This window comes from Panthera onca, chromosome D4 (genome assembly GCF_046562875.1).
Source record: "Panthera onca isolate mPanOnc1 chromosome D4, mPanOnc1 haplotype 2, whole genome shotgun sequence".
Taxonomy (NCBI): Eukaryota; Metazoa; Chordata; class Mammalia; order Carnivora; family Felidae; genus Panthera; species Panthera onca.
Window position 1 is genome coordinate 31,080,692 of NC_138351.1, and position 16,080 is coordinate 31,096,771.

The 16,080-nt window shown below is 38.4% G+C and overlaps 1 protein-coding gene across 3 annotated transcripts in view; it reads right to left on the reverse strand.

Moving 5' to 3' along the window:
- Positions 1-16,080, reverse strand: part of SLC35D2 (solute carrier family 35 member D2) — a 59,586-nt gene that overhangs the window by 27,722 nt on the left and 15,784 nt on the right. For all 3 annotated transcript variants that reach the window (XM_060609865.3, XM_060609868.2, XM_060609866.3), the window contains 4 exons: positions 8,946-9,017; positions 7,977-8,045; positions 3,232-3,334; positions 1,859-1,951 (listed from right to left, as the gene is read on the reverse strand). In XM_060609865.3, the coding sequence (XP_060465848.2) occupies positions 1,859-1,951; positions 3,232-3,334; positions 7,977-8,045; positions 8,946-9,017 (337 nt within the window). The remainder of the gene's footprint in view (positions 1-1,858; positions 1,952-3,231; positions 3,335-7,976; positions 8,046-8,945; positions 9,018-16,080) is intronic.

The following is a 16,080-nucleotide window of genomic DNA, read 5'->3' on the forward strand; positions in this document are numbered from 1 at the left end:
GGTCAAAAAAGAGACTAGATAGGGTACATATTGAGATAGTTCAGCACCAAAAACCAGGATAGGAGCATAACATTCTCCTAGAACACCACTACTTAATAAGTTAAAGTATACGTTAGGCCTCTTGTACTTCCTAAGATATAAGATATGGTTTTTCATGCATGAAGGCAAGAAACACTTTTCATGTACAATAAGGTAACTAAGATTACAGTGGAGAATGGGTTCCAGAGCAAGACTGCCTGGATCGATCACCTGCTGTCCTTGGATGGTATTTAAACACCGTGCTCTAGATTCCTCATCTACAAGATGAATAGCAAACAGTCCCTTCTCCTCAGAAGGCTGCTGTGGAAAGCAGTGAAATCGTTCATGTACAGTGCTTTAAACAATGTCTGATACAATAAGTCCTCAATAAATATCAGCTGCTATTATTTTTATTATTACCTGAGAAAGTATAATAATTCTGCAGGGATAATCGTTACAAGGAAGAGAAACTTCTGAGAGCCCATGTTACAAGTTATAAAGCAATGGTTTGGGTGTGGGAACATATATTCCTATCAAAACAATGTTATCAATTATTAACATAATACATCTAGTCAATTTAATTCATAAGGTACCTAAACTTCAGTTTCTGGTCTGTTTCCTCTTCTGAACAGGAACTGTACAAATGAAAAGTATAGCTTTGAGAAAGAGTATGAAACCCTGACATCCACCCAGGAGCCCACAAGAGCCTGCAGCCTTCTGGAAGTACTCAACCCCCTAAAAGGCGGGGGTTGGATGGGGGGAGATGGAATCAACTCAAACTGTTTGCACCACAGAAACATGCTGATTAGTAAACACAGAAATAACAGTCATGTGGCAGGATTGGGTTACTGCACAAGGCCTCTCTGAACACCCCCTCTCACCCCCACCCCTGTCGGTCCAGCAACAAAAGGGTTGCTGAGGGTTGGTTCTGTGGGTGGAGGCCAGACTGGACCACAATTTTGCCTAGCAAATCTTCTCATGCGAACTTAAACATCTCCCTTAAGATACAGGCAAAATTCTTAGAAGGGGTGTAGCTGGCAACTTTCTGAAAAAGTAGGGCTTGGCAGCGGCTGACACACCTCAAGGTGGCTACTGTGGATGCTACTGGGTGAACATCACCCTTCCTGAATGACTGGTCTTCACTCCCTCCAGCTGGGCCCCCTCTGTTTCTACTCATCTACCATCTTATTTGTCTCTCATGTATGTGCAGCAGACAGGTGAGCAGGGCAGATACCAAAAGAGCAACACATTCTCAAAATTCAAATGTACATCCTGGAATATTTAGAGACAAAATCCCATGATATCTGGAATTTGCTTTAAAATATTCCAGAGGGGGGAAAAAATGAAAGCAGATGGGGACAGATGAAATAAGAATGACAAAACGCTGAAAAGTATTGACCCTGGGCGGTGGGTACAGGAGAGTTCATTTAATTATTCTCTGTACTTTGCATATGTTTCAAAATGTGCATTATAAAGGTAATAGATAAATAAATCCATTTTTAAAACTATCAAAATCCCCTTCTAAGTTAGTTTTCCTAGGATCCCCACATCAGCAAACGGGGATACGAAGGCTCAAACTCAGATTTTTACTGTTGTAGTTTTCCAAAATCTTCAAGTCCAGAATTCTTGTGACTACTTCTGCTGCTTCCCAGGTGTCTAAAGATAAACACCAAAGGAAGGATAGCATCAGAGGTATTACTGGTGATGTCACACATCTCGATTCCATGTACCCTCCTGGTAATCCGACTTACCTTTACGCTTTACACTGCAGTACAAAAAGTTAACTATTAAGACTCTCAGAGGCTGCTCAGCAGGAATGTAATGACTGTCACCAGCTCACCTGCTGAAGGTCTCCAGTAGAGACACTGATGATAAGAGTTGGTATAATCATGAAGCAGGCATTGTAGAAAAGCACTCCATATTTGCCTAACTCCTACAAAAACAAAGAAAACACTGAATTTTAGAAACACAAAGCATCAAATTTCGAAGGCATTTATATAACTATGTATTTATGCAGAGTTAAAAATCTATTCTGACCAACTCTGTATTGGAATATTTTCAGTAAATTCCTAATGTAAAATGCTTCACCTCCAGCATATCATGATAGCAAAACATTTCTTTTAAACAAAAATGGCAGATAAAATGGATGAATATGGATGGACTCTGAGGCCCACCCATCTCTCACATTCTAATTGTTTTTTTTTATCATTTTGTCTGCAAAATGAGAAATCTGGAACAAAATTAAGAACATTTAAAATGTTAATATAAACAGAACTCCTTAAAAACATCTGCTCTTTCTGGTAAGGAACAGCAGTGTTAAAATACAAGGTATCTCATTTTCTAATCTTGCATAAATTTACTTTTCATTAAAGTGGCTTCACTACTTCTCTACCATTTTTCATAAAGGGTGACATACTGTGACCCTCAAAAGGCAAAAAACCTGTTTTTGTAAAACTGCCACCAGTAAAAAAACAAAGGGCCCTGCAGAAAAAAACAGTGCAGATAAAAAGCAGCTCACAGAAATGAGTCTGTCCATCAAAGCAAACTCCCTCACTCAACACAAAGAACTTGGAACAAAGCAACATATGCCTGGCTCATCCTCCAGAGCTTCCGGAACAGCTGGGGTGGGGTAAGCACTGTCCCCCCACCCCCACAGACGTGGAGGCGGCCACATGTAAGAAACGCCCATCTGCCCACCAGTCTCTGGGGAGACCGCTCAGTTACTGACCAGGAGAGGCAGTTCCTGCTGGGCAAGACCTTACAAATGATCCATTCCACAGATGATGAAACTGAGGTTTGGAGAAGTTTAAGGGTCCAAGTCACAACAACCAGTAAGCAGCGTAACTTTTATATGTAACCCATACCTTCAGACTCTCAAACTGGAGTGGCGCTCAGAATACCCCTGACTTTGCCTTGGTCACTGATGAGGATAGCAAAAAAACACCTTTTAATTTTAATCTGCCTCTCAAAATAATCTCTTTATATATTCTGACTTTGCATCTAAAATAGTGTCTTATTTTCAACCAAAACTTTGTAAGGTAAGGGATAACAAGAACCCATACAAACAAGATAACTGAAAAGAAATTAGTGACTTATAAAGCATATCATGTAAATTAAATTATGTGCCAACTTTACAAATCCATTTTATTTTTTCATGTAATTTCAGGGGCCAGAGGACAAAGCCTAAAAATCAAAGGAGTGAAGATCTGGTACCTTTGGGTCCATTTTCTGTTTGGTATAAACTCCATTTGCTGCTGTGAAGATATCATTCAGGAATACAAAAATATAGCCTTCCAAGTTAAAGGCAAGGTCAGAACTGGGAGGGAGAACACAAAAGGATGATTATTCAGAAACTCACAACTTGGCCTTCAAGCCTGCCTGTTTTATCTTGCCCTAATCAAATCCACTTGTGATGCTAGTAACCACCTTCTTTTCCTCTAGCATATTTCCCCCCTGTGGTTAATTCCTCTGCTTTGCCTCCAGACAAAACAAAACCAGGCCATCAGGTGGCTTCAATTTAATCATGAATGGCTTAAAACCAGAGCAACATTAACCACCTTCCTTTAACTGCAAAGCCCTTTCTTTCGCCAACTGATCAAATGGCGTAATAATCGGTGAGCTCTGCTTTTCTGAGGGGAATGATTTGTCCAACCCACCCAGTGGCTTTGCTTATTGTAATAAACAGGGCCATCTCCAGGGGAGATGCCCTGTGGGGACAGCTGGGCAGTGACTGGGGCAAGAGAGGTCGAAAGAGGAACTGACACCTCCATCTGGTGTCCCGCTGGTCACATCATCCACCAGCACGCCCCCACCCTGTTTGTCAAAAAGGCAAGGCAGCGATCCATTCCTTCTCTGCAATTCCTCTAAGGCTACCTTCTCCTCATTCTTTTGAACATCTTCTTTTCTACTTCCATTTTATATAAATAATACTGGTATAAAAATGTTCGGGGGCACACGGCACAGGGAGAGAAAGAACAGCTGAGCCATGATATGAGTCACCTACTACGCTTGATCCTACAGACAGTGCCAGACCCATGTCATAATTCATAAATACATATCATCAAGGAGGTTTCCTCTACCCTCTTAGGTTCAGTGACTGGAGCCTGCAAATTTAACTGACAGTAGCTTAACAAGAAAAAAGGAATACAACTTTTATAAAACATTTCACATGTACAGGAGTTCACAAAAAAGAAATGAATCTCAAATAAGTGGTTAGACTCTGCGGCTTATATATCATTTTAACAAAAAAAGACATTTGGATTCCAAGGAACAAATAAATTATGGAGAAAGGACTAGGAAATGCATGGGGGAAACCAATGGAAGATAAGTGTTACTGTAGTAAGGTTTATCTACACAGACTCATCTCGGTGCAGGTCCTCTGTCTCCAGTGAGAACTGCTCTCCTACTCCTGGTGCAGGAGAAGGGGGGCACATTCACAAAGGGAAATTTATGGTCTGCTTTTAGGCAGGAAAAGGGGAAGATCGAGAACTCTTCCTACATCTGTTGGTTCTCAATTGCCTTCAGCTCAAAATAATGTTTGTGCCCAAGTGGCATATTTTAGAATGGCATATCCTGATCTCCTGCAACATAAAAATTTGTTTTAAAGAAAGATCATTTCTAACCAAAGAAAAAGAAATAGAGAGGCAAAAGTTGTGTCAAAATCTGAATGCAAACTAAACCAGATTTGCTTGAGGCTTCTGCTGGCATTATTAACTACAAATATATTTGTGAGAATGTAAATTAACTTTAGATCATCATAAATCAGAATTCTCTGGCTCAATCACACAAAAAATAAAATCTCTTAAAATAAGGGTCTTCCAAATCTCATCCCTACCCACATTTGGCTCCATGTTAAGAAGCGTCTGCTGTTCCGCAAAATGGCAAAGAGTCCAATGGATAAAAGAGCCAGGTTTCTAGGGGAGTGGAAAGGTGTTGCTCACTTCCTAGGAGAGCCCGAGGGAAATTCCCAGAGTTCTCAGATCTGCTCCGGGGGCCTCAAGTTTCCTAGCACCACTTGTTTAGGCCACTGGTAAAAGCACAGAAATTTGAAAAGAATTGATTTGCTTTAATAAATGAGAGCAAATTCATGGTTAACCCTTTAGTTGTCCTTTATGGCTGTTTACAGACATGATATTTTAACTTTATCTGGCCATGTAACTTGCTTCAGCAAACAAAATGTAAGAGGAAGTAATGCATGGCATTTCCAGGAAAAAGCTTGAAGAGCTGGGGCACGATTCCCCACATGCCCTTTTCCCTCCCTTTGAGGCAGGGGTTCCATCAGCTTGGGTCCCTGAGTAGCTACAATGAGCTGAGCACCCTCAGAGCGTTAACTAATGTTGGTCTGAGTAAGTAGTGTGAGCAGAATATACTTGGTATGTTAATGTGGGAGCTGTTTGTTACAGCAGCATAAACTGGCTCATCTGAGTAAATCAGCTCTACAGTTATTTGCATTTAGACGAGGTGATTTGAATGAGCAGAGAGAAGGTTGGGGGTCACAGCTAGCCTGCAGCTAAGAACTGTGCTTGTCACCCACCTAGATAGTATCCATTCTGTGGGTGCTGAGGATGGGAAAGGTTGAGAAGTACTGTTCCAAGCTGGCTCTTGGGGGAAAGTTAGATGTTTTGGGAACACTACCCTTTGAGCTCATTAGAATATCACATGTGCTAATTATGAGCTGAATTTCTATTCACTGGGTCTGGAAATACGCCTCCGTATACACAGCATCTGAAGCACCATTCCTCACGAAAGCCTTACAGACATTTTTATAAACCATTTTTGTAAAAGTATACAATTGACTCTGAGTAGTTTCCAAATCAAGCTCTAAGAAACTTACAAAAAAGAGGCTGCCCAGGGGACACCTCAAAGCGCTGTGGGAGGAGGGCACTTTCAACAGAGCACCTCCCTCTTTTAGCTACTTTGCTCCTATGATTATCTTGGAACAAAATCTTCATGACTACAACAGGCTCTAAGTTCTGCTGTTTAAAGTCCACATACCAGAGACCTAAAACAGTGCTGAAAGTAGAGGCCAGCTTGTAGAGGGGCTGAACTCAGCCACAGATACGACTGGGGACAGGGATGTTACGGATGAAAATGTAAATAATAAACTTTGGTTAGGCAAGGGACTAAACACATTTATAATAATAAAAAAACAAAACAAATAAATTGTTAATATCTGTCACCATCTGGCATGATATATTTTCTAATCTGTTTCTTTTACTTATTGTCTGTCTCCACCAACTAGAATGGAAGCTCCGTACAGGCAAGGTTTCTTGTCTGTTTTGTTAACAGCTGTACTCCCCAGCACCTAGAATGATGCCTCGTGTATAGTACACACTCAACACGTATTTGGTGAACTTGGCCACATGCTAGAGTAAACCCCAGTTTTCTATCTCATTTCATTCTCACAAAGACACTACTAGGTGGGTCTGTTCTAACCTCCATTGCATAGTCGAAATAACTGGGGTGCGGGCAGGCTAAATCACTTGTCCTGGTTGTACAGCTAGTAAGCAAGGAGACTAGAATAAGAGAATATCCATGCCCTTATTTAATTTGCAATTAATGATCCAGAACTCTTCTTTCTCAATCAGTTAAGGAAACTAATTTAACTGAAATTCATCCAGTCTGCATTCTTCCCTTCACTCAGGTAGGGTTTTTTTTTTTTTTTTTCTATTCTTTACTGTACACATGAGTAAAACTGAGGCACAGAGAGGCTGAGAAACGGCTGACAAGGGGCTGGGCTAAGTTTTGGACCCAGGGAATATAACTGCACATATGCTTTAAGCACCAGGCTATAAAAGCCAGGAGTCTAGGGCGCCTGGGTGGCTCAGTCAGTTAAGCATCGGACTTCGGCACAGGTCATGATCTCACAGTGAATTCGAGCCCTGCGTCGGGCTTCGTGCTGACAGCTCAGAGCCTGCAGCCTGCTTCAGATTCTGGGTCCCCCTTTCTCTCAGCCCCTCCCCTGCTTGCACTCTGTCTCTGTCTCTCAAAAATAAATAAACATTTTAAAAAAATCTATTTAAAAGCCAGGAGTCTGAGTGTCTGCTTTCAAATGCAAACTTGGAGTCCGAATTCCTGGTCTTACATATTAACAAAAATGATACTATAATTGACCCTGAACAACACAGGTTTGAACTGTGCTGGTCCATTTATCCATGGATTTTTTTTTTTCAATAAATACAGTACAATATTGTATTTGTATTTTGTATTTGTATTTGTAAATGTAAATGTATTTTCTCTTCCTTATGATTTTCTTAACATTTTTCTTTAGTTTGCTTTACTTTAGGAATACGGTATATGATACATATAACATACAAAATATGTGTTAATTGACTATGTTATCAGTAAGACTTCCAGTCAACAATAGGCTATTAGTAGTGAAGTTTTTAGGGAGTTGAAAGTTATACTTGGATTTTCCACAGAGGGAGGGGGAGTGGGAGGGAGTGCAGTTGGCACCCTTAATCCCCGTGTTGTTCAAGGGTCAACTTAGTCATGCACTGGTATTGGCTCCTGTCCCAGATATACAAATACATTTAATTAGAGTACCCCACCTGGGAAACAGACTGCTAAGGCATCACAGGTGATAAAACAAATCAGCATACAAGGGCTTTATAAAGCTGTTAATCTTGACCAAATGCCCAAGAACTTTTCAAGTAAATTTTTTGTACTGAAGACAAACATTCAGTAATAAAAGCAAGTAGTTTACTCCTTTTTATGAAAAAAAGCTGTATTCATATCTTCTAATGTTCCCTTTATACATTCTCAGAAATGTTCCGGCCAAGTTAGAACCCAGTCTGACTTTCACAGGAACACATGGGGAACCCACTAACATCAACAGACTTGTCTCCTGGCTGCTCAATTCAACTGCAGCCAGATGGAAAATGGAAAATGAGGGCGGGGTGGGGCCTATTGTCAAAGGCACAAAGAAGTTACTGAACAGAAACAGTCCAGAGTCTTACCCAGCTGCTATGAAAGCGCCAAGTATGATGGTAAAAACACTGACGATGATGTTCAAGGAATAGTGTTTCCTGGGATAAATAGATGGATAGATGATAGAGAAAGAAAGAAAAAGGAAAAAATATAGATTATAATTCTTAAACTGAAAATACACATTGCTCACAGTTTTATAGCTAAAATCTAACGGACATCGCTTTACAGAGAGAAAGCACTGTAAGTATCTGTAAGAGGATTAATAAATCAGACCAAATGTCTTTTTTAAACAGTTGTCTAATTTAATTATAAGTGTATTTCTCTGTTCTCATTAGAAAGATGCTATGACAGAATGCAGAAGGGCTCCTGCTGACAGTTCTAGATGGTCTTATATCAAGCATCCAAAGACTAAGACAAAATTCAACATAGGACTTAGAACATTGGGCCATCATCAAAATTCCATTGCTAAATAATCTTCCTAAGCAAAATCAGGAACCACCTTTTCTGATACTGGCCTGAGTATCTTTATGAGGAATTTTTAAACTAACATTATAAAAATTAATTTATTCCTATGTTCTATTGTAATCACTACATCAGAATGGATTTTCATGACTTCCTGCATTCCTATTCTATATGTACACATGGAGAATTTTTCCTCTGTATTCCTGTCAGGGTATATTCCAGCTGGCTCAGGAAACATACTTACATCTGTTTGGGGATTGTTGGGGTTTTTTTTTTTTTATAATTTTCTATTATAAACACATATTATTAGTCTACTATAAAATCACAAGCAAAAAAAAAATCACTCATGTTCTTATGGAATCATGGAAACAGGAGACTGCTTTTAAATGAATAAACCATTTGTCCTTAAGTTATTGCTACTAGCAATTCAAATTGACTATTTGGAAAAAAAATTAGATATTGAGAACTTGCTAAGCAAAAATAATATGGGATGAGGGGAAAGGACATGAGAGGAACAGAGGAAACAGAAAAATCACCCAAGTATGATGGTTTCCAGGAGTAAAGTAAGTGGAATGGTAAATTTCCTGAGCACGGTGAACATCGGCAAACTGTCGGGAAAAGATTCAAGTATAGTAACATCAGACACCAAGTATTTTTTTCACATGCTTTACATTTTTAATTAAGCCCACTAACTTTCCAAATTAAATATAAGAAATTAACCTTAATTCTCACATATAACACCAACAAATCACATTAAATAATAGAAATGGAGATTTAGTAGTTTCATGCCACTTTTGCTTATTAGCAATTTTTTTCACTTGCTAGCAATTTTTAAAAATCATGTTATCCAACTACTGCAAAGATTGTGCTAAAACTACAAAGACTATGCTAAAATACCGTATGCAGTATACACCAACACACCCTTTGGCAAATTAAGTTGGAATTATGTATCAACAGTCATTAAGTGCTAACCTTGGACCTAATGATTTCTTTTTGGGAAATTCAGCCCAAGGTAATAATACAAAAGAAAAAAAAAAAAACAGGTGCGCAAAATGTGTTCATTACAACAGTGTCTTTGGAGAAAACATCAGAAACAACCTAAAAGTCATACAATAAGGGGCGCCTGGGTGGCTCAGTACATTAAGCATCTGACTTCGGCTCAGGTCATGATACTGTGTTTGCGGGTTTGAGCCCTGCAGCAGGCTCTGTGCTGACAGCTCAGAGCCTGGAGCCTGCTTTGGATTCTGTGTCTCCCTTTCTCTCTGCCCCTCCCCTGCTCACTCTCTCTCTCTCTCTCCGTCTCTTAAAATATAAAATAAAACATTAAAAAACAGTCACACAATAAGACAGTGATAAAATATATGATAAATCTATTTGAGGGAACATTACACATTAACTCTACAATGTAAAACTTTATACCACTATTGTAAAATATATATTAAATAAAACAAGGAGAATACAGAACTATGTAGAAGCTACAACTGTAACATGACACATTGTACATATGGGGAAACACTGAAATCAATATTTAAAATAGTATGTTAGAAGATAAAGTTGAGTTATTTTTTCCTCAAAACTTTATGTAATGAGGCTATATTCATTGCCTTTTAAAAATACTTAAGAACTTTCAGTGGGGCCTCAAAACTCAGAGATTCCAAAACACAGCTCAATGCACACCCAAAAAAACTGACTAGGCTGGAACAGCCAACCTCCACCTGCTTCCAGATGTCACCCTGAGAAGATGGTGACCTGGAGAAAGAAAGTCAGAACCACAGCCAGGACAGCAGTGACCATCTCCTCTGGACCAGACCTGTGGAGGGGTTCCATGTGATCAATGATGCCACAACCAGAGAACAAGTACAGAAAGAATTTTCAGGAACTTTATACCCACACTTAAAGATATCTTATGAGGGGTGCCTGGGTGGCTCAGTTGGTTAAGCGGCCGACTTCGGCTCAGGTCACAATTTCGTGGTCCGTGAGTTTGAGCCCCGCGTTGGGCTCTGTGCTGACAGCTCAGAGCCTGGAGCCCGTTTCAGATTCTGTGTCTCCCTCTCTCTGACCCTCCCCCGTTCATGATCTGTCTCTCTCTGTCTCAAAAATAAATAAATGTTAAAAAAAAAAAAAAAGATCTCTTATGAGACTGATTAGAACTGCCTTTTTCAAAGCACCCAAAAAGTCAATTAATTCCAAAAAGTATTTTAATGATGCCTTTTAAAAGCAAGTAAGTTATACTTAATGATGAAAAGCTGACTGTTTTCCCCTTAAGATCAGCAATAAGACCAGAATGTTTGCTCTCAACACTACATCAATTCAACATATACTTGGGATTCTAGAAGAGGCAATTAAACTGAAAAAAAAAAAAAAAGGATACTGTTTAGAAAGCAAGAAATAAAGTTATCCCTATTTGCAAATGACACATAAAGAAAATCCTAAGGAATCCACTAAAGAGTTATCATAATGAATAGTTAAGTAAGAGTGCAGGAAAAAAATTGCATATACAAAAATCAATTACATTTCTATATATATTGCAATGAGCAATCCAAAAAGGAAATTAAAACAATTCCATTAATGATAGCATCAAAAGAAAAAAATTCTTAGGAATAAATTTAAGAAAATAAGTGTAAGACTTGTACACTAAAAACTACAAAATATTGTTAGAGGATTAAAGAAGCGTTAAGTGGAAAGATACTCCATGTTTCTGGATCAATAGGCTTAAAATTGTTAAAGTATTGGAAATACTCCCAAATAGATCTATAGTTTCAACACAATCCTATCAAAATCTCAGTTGGCTTTTTTTTCCCCCCAGAAATTAACAAGCTGATGTTAAAACTGATATGGTGAGGCACCTGGCTGGCTCAGACAGTACAGCATGAGACTCTTGATCTCAGGGTCGTGAGTTCAAGCCCCGTACTGGGTATGGAGCCTACTTAAAATAAAGATTGGGGCACCTGAGTGGCTCACTCGGTTGAGTATCTGACTCTTGTTTTCAGTTCAGGTCATGATCCCAGGGTCGTGGGATTGAGCCCCACATTGGGCTCTGAGCTGAGCATGGAGCCTACTTAAGATTCTCTCCCTGTCCCTGTCCCTGTCCCTCTCCCTCTCTCTCCCCCACCCACCCCATGCCCCTTTCCCCAGCTTGCACTTTTTCTCTATCTAAAATTTAAAAAATCTATAAAAAATAAAGATTAAAAAAATCAAAATATGGCCATGCAAGAAAGCTAAAACAAGAAAGCTAAACCAGAAAGCTAGAACAATCTTGAAAAAGAATAAAGTTGGTGGACCCAATGTGAAAACTTATTACAAAGGTACAGTAATTAGCACTATCTAGTTATTGATTATAGACATGTAATCAAAGGAATAGGATTAAGAATCTAGAAATAAATCCATACAATTATGGTCAATTCATTTTCAACAAGGGTTCCAAGACAATACAATGGGGAAAGAAAAGTCTTTTCAATAAATGGTGCTGGGACAACTGAATATGCATCCACATGCAAAAGAATGAATTTGAACCCCTTTCTCACACCATATACAAGAATTTATCACATATCAAAGACCTAAATATGGGAGCTAAAATTATTAAAATTTTTGAAGAAAGCATAGGGATAAATCTTCATGACCTTGGATTAGGCAGTCTTCTTAGATATAATACCAAAAGTACAAGCAGCAAAAGAAAGACTTGATAAATAAGACTTCATCAAAATTTTCAACTTTTATAAATGGATAATCAGAAGGTGATATATACAAACAATAGAATATTATTTAGCCTTAAAAAAGTAATAGGGGTGCCTGGCTGGCACAGTTGGCAGAGCATGTGACTCATGATTTTGGGGTTGTGAGTTCAAGCCCCAGGGTGGATGTAGAGATCACTTTAAAAATAAAATCTTTTAAAAAGAGAATAAAATTCTTATACATGCTACAACATGAGTGAACCTTGAAAACATTATACTGAAATAAGCCGTAACTTAAAAAAAAAAAAAGACTGTATCATTTCACTTGTATGAAATATCTGGAGTAGGCAAGTTAATTGAGACAGAATGTAATATAAAGGTTACCTGTGGCTGGAAGCATGAGAAAATTGGCAGTTATTTTTTAATGGGTACAGAGCTTCAGTTTAAGATGATGTTAAAGTTCAAGGAATAGATACTGAAGATGGTTGCTCAACATGTGAATATACTGAATGCCAATGAACCATATACTTAAAAATGGTTAAAATGGTAAATTTTATGTTACATATATTTTACCTTAATTGTTAATTAAATTTTTAAAAACCTAAAACTTTTGTGTTTCAAAGTATACCATTAAGAGAGTAAAAAGACAACCTACAAAATAAGAGAAAACTTTGCAATCTTGTGTGTTAAGTGTTAGGGGACTTGTATATAAAATATATAAAGAGGACTTACAGCTTAATAATAAAAAGATGAATAACCATATTAAAAATACGCAGAAGATCTGAATAGATATTTCTCTAAAATATATCTATATCTATATCTATATAGATAGATGGCCAATAAGCACATGAAAAGATGCCCAATACCATTAGTTATCAGAGAAATGGAATCAAAACTATGAGATACTACTTCACAACTACTAGAACAGCCATAATCAGAACAACAGACAATAACAAATTTGGCAAGAATGTAGAGAAGTTGTAGCCCTCTTACATGGCTGGTGGACTGTAAACTGGTATAGCTACTTTGAGAAATAGTTTGACGTTCCACAAAATGTTAAACAAAGAACTGCCATATGACCAGCAATCCTACTCCTAGACATAAATCCAATCAATGGCAATCCCATTCTTCAATGAAGTCATCCTTGTCTCCTTTCTTTCTCCCACACATGTTATTTATCAGGAAATTGTGTTGGCTGGTCCTTCACAATATATCCAGAACCTAGATTGTGGCCTGAACATAACCTTTACCATTAAAAACAACCAGGGGAGGGGTGCCTGGGTGGCTCAGATAGTTGAGCGTCCAACTTTTGATTTTTGCTCAGGTCATAATCCCAGGGTCATGGGATGGAGCCCTACATCAGACCTGCTTAAGATTCTCTCTCTCTCCCCTGCCCCTCTCCCCTGCTCATGTGCTCTCTCTCTCCCTCCAAAATAAATAAAATAAAATAAAATAAAATAAAATAAAATAAAATAAAATAAAATAAAATAAAAATAAACAGGGGATCCTTGGAGAATGGCAGGAAAAGTTCAAGACAAGCCTGGGACATCATGTGCCAGAAAGCAAGGAACTAACCAGAGCACTGGGGCACTAGAACATAAAAGCCAACTCATAGGGGCTCCCATTGGCCTGAGATGGGATAATGTGAGCATCAAAAGAATTATTTATATAATTAACTAAAAACATCAAGTAAATGAAATAGATCAATAGAATATACTAGAGCACCCAGAAATAAACCCACACAAATATAGTCAACTGACCTTTGACAAAGGAGCAACCATAATTTAATGGAGAATGGATGGTCTTTTCAACAAACCATGCTAAAACAACTAGACATCTACATGCAAAAAACGGAATCTAGACAGACCCTACACCTTTCACAAATAAACTCAAAATAGACCATATGCTTAAATGTAAAATGCAACCTATCAAATTCCTGGAAGATAGCACAGGACAAAATGTAGGTGATGGGGTACAGCAATGAGTTGTTTTTTTTTTATCTTTAAAGAAATTTTTTAATGTTTTATTTTATTTTTGAGAGTGGGGGGAGAGAGGGAGAGTGGGGGAGAAACAGAGACAGAGGGAGACAGAATCCCAAGCAGGCTCCAGACTGCAAGCTGTCAGCACAAAGCCCAACACGGGGCTCTAACCCACGTACCATGAGATCATGACCTGAGCCAAAGTTGGACACTTAACCAACTCAGGCACCCCTAAGATTTTATTAAGTAATCTCTACACCCAACATGGGATTCAAACTTACAACCCCAAGATCAAAAGTCATATGCTCCACCAACTGAGCCAGCCAGACACCCCTCAACAATGAGTTTTTAAATACAACACCAAAAGCATGAACCACGAGAGAAAAAAATGATATGGAACTTCATTAAAATTTAAAACTTCTCTGAAAGACAACACTAAGAGAACAAAAAGACAAAACTACAGACTGAAAGAAAATACTTGCAAAACACAGATCTGACAAAAGACTTCTATCAAGTAAATGGAAATTCATGAGTTTATAATGATTATAGTAAAAAAACCAAACAAGCAAAAACTCTCACTGGTCACCACTGAAGGTGACAGGACACTAATTTATTATACTGAACATGTATAAATAAAGCTTACGCCCTGCCTTTCTTGTGTGAAATGGTGAAAGTTTGTATTTATTAAAGAAGTTTACATAATACATGAAGACAGGGTGATCTGCAACTTGTAATGAAATAATGGATCTAGAAAGTCATCATCAATGAATCTAAAACCATTAGGTGAAAGACTGATGGGAGTGCCTGGGTGGCTCAGTCAGTTAGGCATCTGACTTCAGCTCAGGTCATGATCTCACGGTTTATGACTCTGAGCCCCATGTCGGGCTCTGTGCTGACAGTCAGAGCCAGGAGCCGTCTTTGGATCTGTGTCTCCCTCTCTCTCTGCCCCTCCCTCACTCATTCTCATTCTGTCTCTCTCTCTCTCTCAAAAATGAATAAAACATTAAAAAAGGAAGGAAGGAAGGAAGGAAGGAAGAAAGAAAAAGAGAGAAAGAAAGAAAAAGAAAGAGAAAGAAAGAGAAGAAAGAAAGAAAGAAAGAAAGAAAGAAAGAAAGAAAGAAAGAAAAAGAAAAGACTGGCTGACTGACTGACTGACTGACTGATGGGGCACTTTCTTTTTTTTTTTTTTTTTTTTTTTTTTTATTTTTTTTTTTTTTTTAATATATGAAATTTACTGTCAAATTGGTTTCCATACAACACCCAGTGCTCATCCCAAAAAGTGCCCTCCTCAATACCCATCACCCACCCTGCCCTCCCTCCCACCCTGCCCTCCCTCCCACCCCCCATCAACCCTCAGTTTGTTCTCAGTTTTTAACAGTCTCTAATGCTTTGGCTCTCTCCCACTCTAACCTCTTTTTTTTTTTTTTTTTTTTTTTTTTTTTCCTTCCCCTCCCCCATGGGTTTCTGTTATGTTTCTCAGGATCCACATAAGAGTGAAACCATATGGTATCTGTCTTTCTCTGTATGGCTTATTTCACTTAGCATCACACTCTCCAGTTCCATCCATGTTGCTACAAAAGGCCATATTTCATTTTTTCTCATTGCCACGTAGTATTCCATTGTGTATATAAACCACAATTTCTTTATCCATTCATCAGTTGATGGACATTTAGGCTCTTTCCATAATTTGGCTATTGTTGAGAGTGCCGCTATAAACATTGGGGTACAGGTGCCTGATGGGGCACTTTCTAATGAAGGGACCAGACTGACCCCTTAAAATCATTAAAAGGGGAATCGATCAATGTAATATCATTATAAGTAGGTCACTTGAGGAAATCTTTATGGGTGTTAGATACTGCAGTGATAGATTTCACAGACTTATACACAGGCCAAAACTTATCATTTGTGCATTATAATTATGTACAGTTTATTTTATACCAATTATACCTCAAAAAGGGGTTTTTTAAAAAAGTGGGCTAGGGGTACCGGGGTGGCTCAGTCGGTTAACAGTCCAAAGCTAT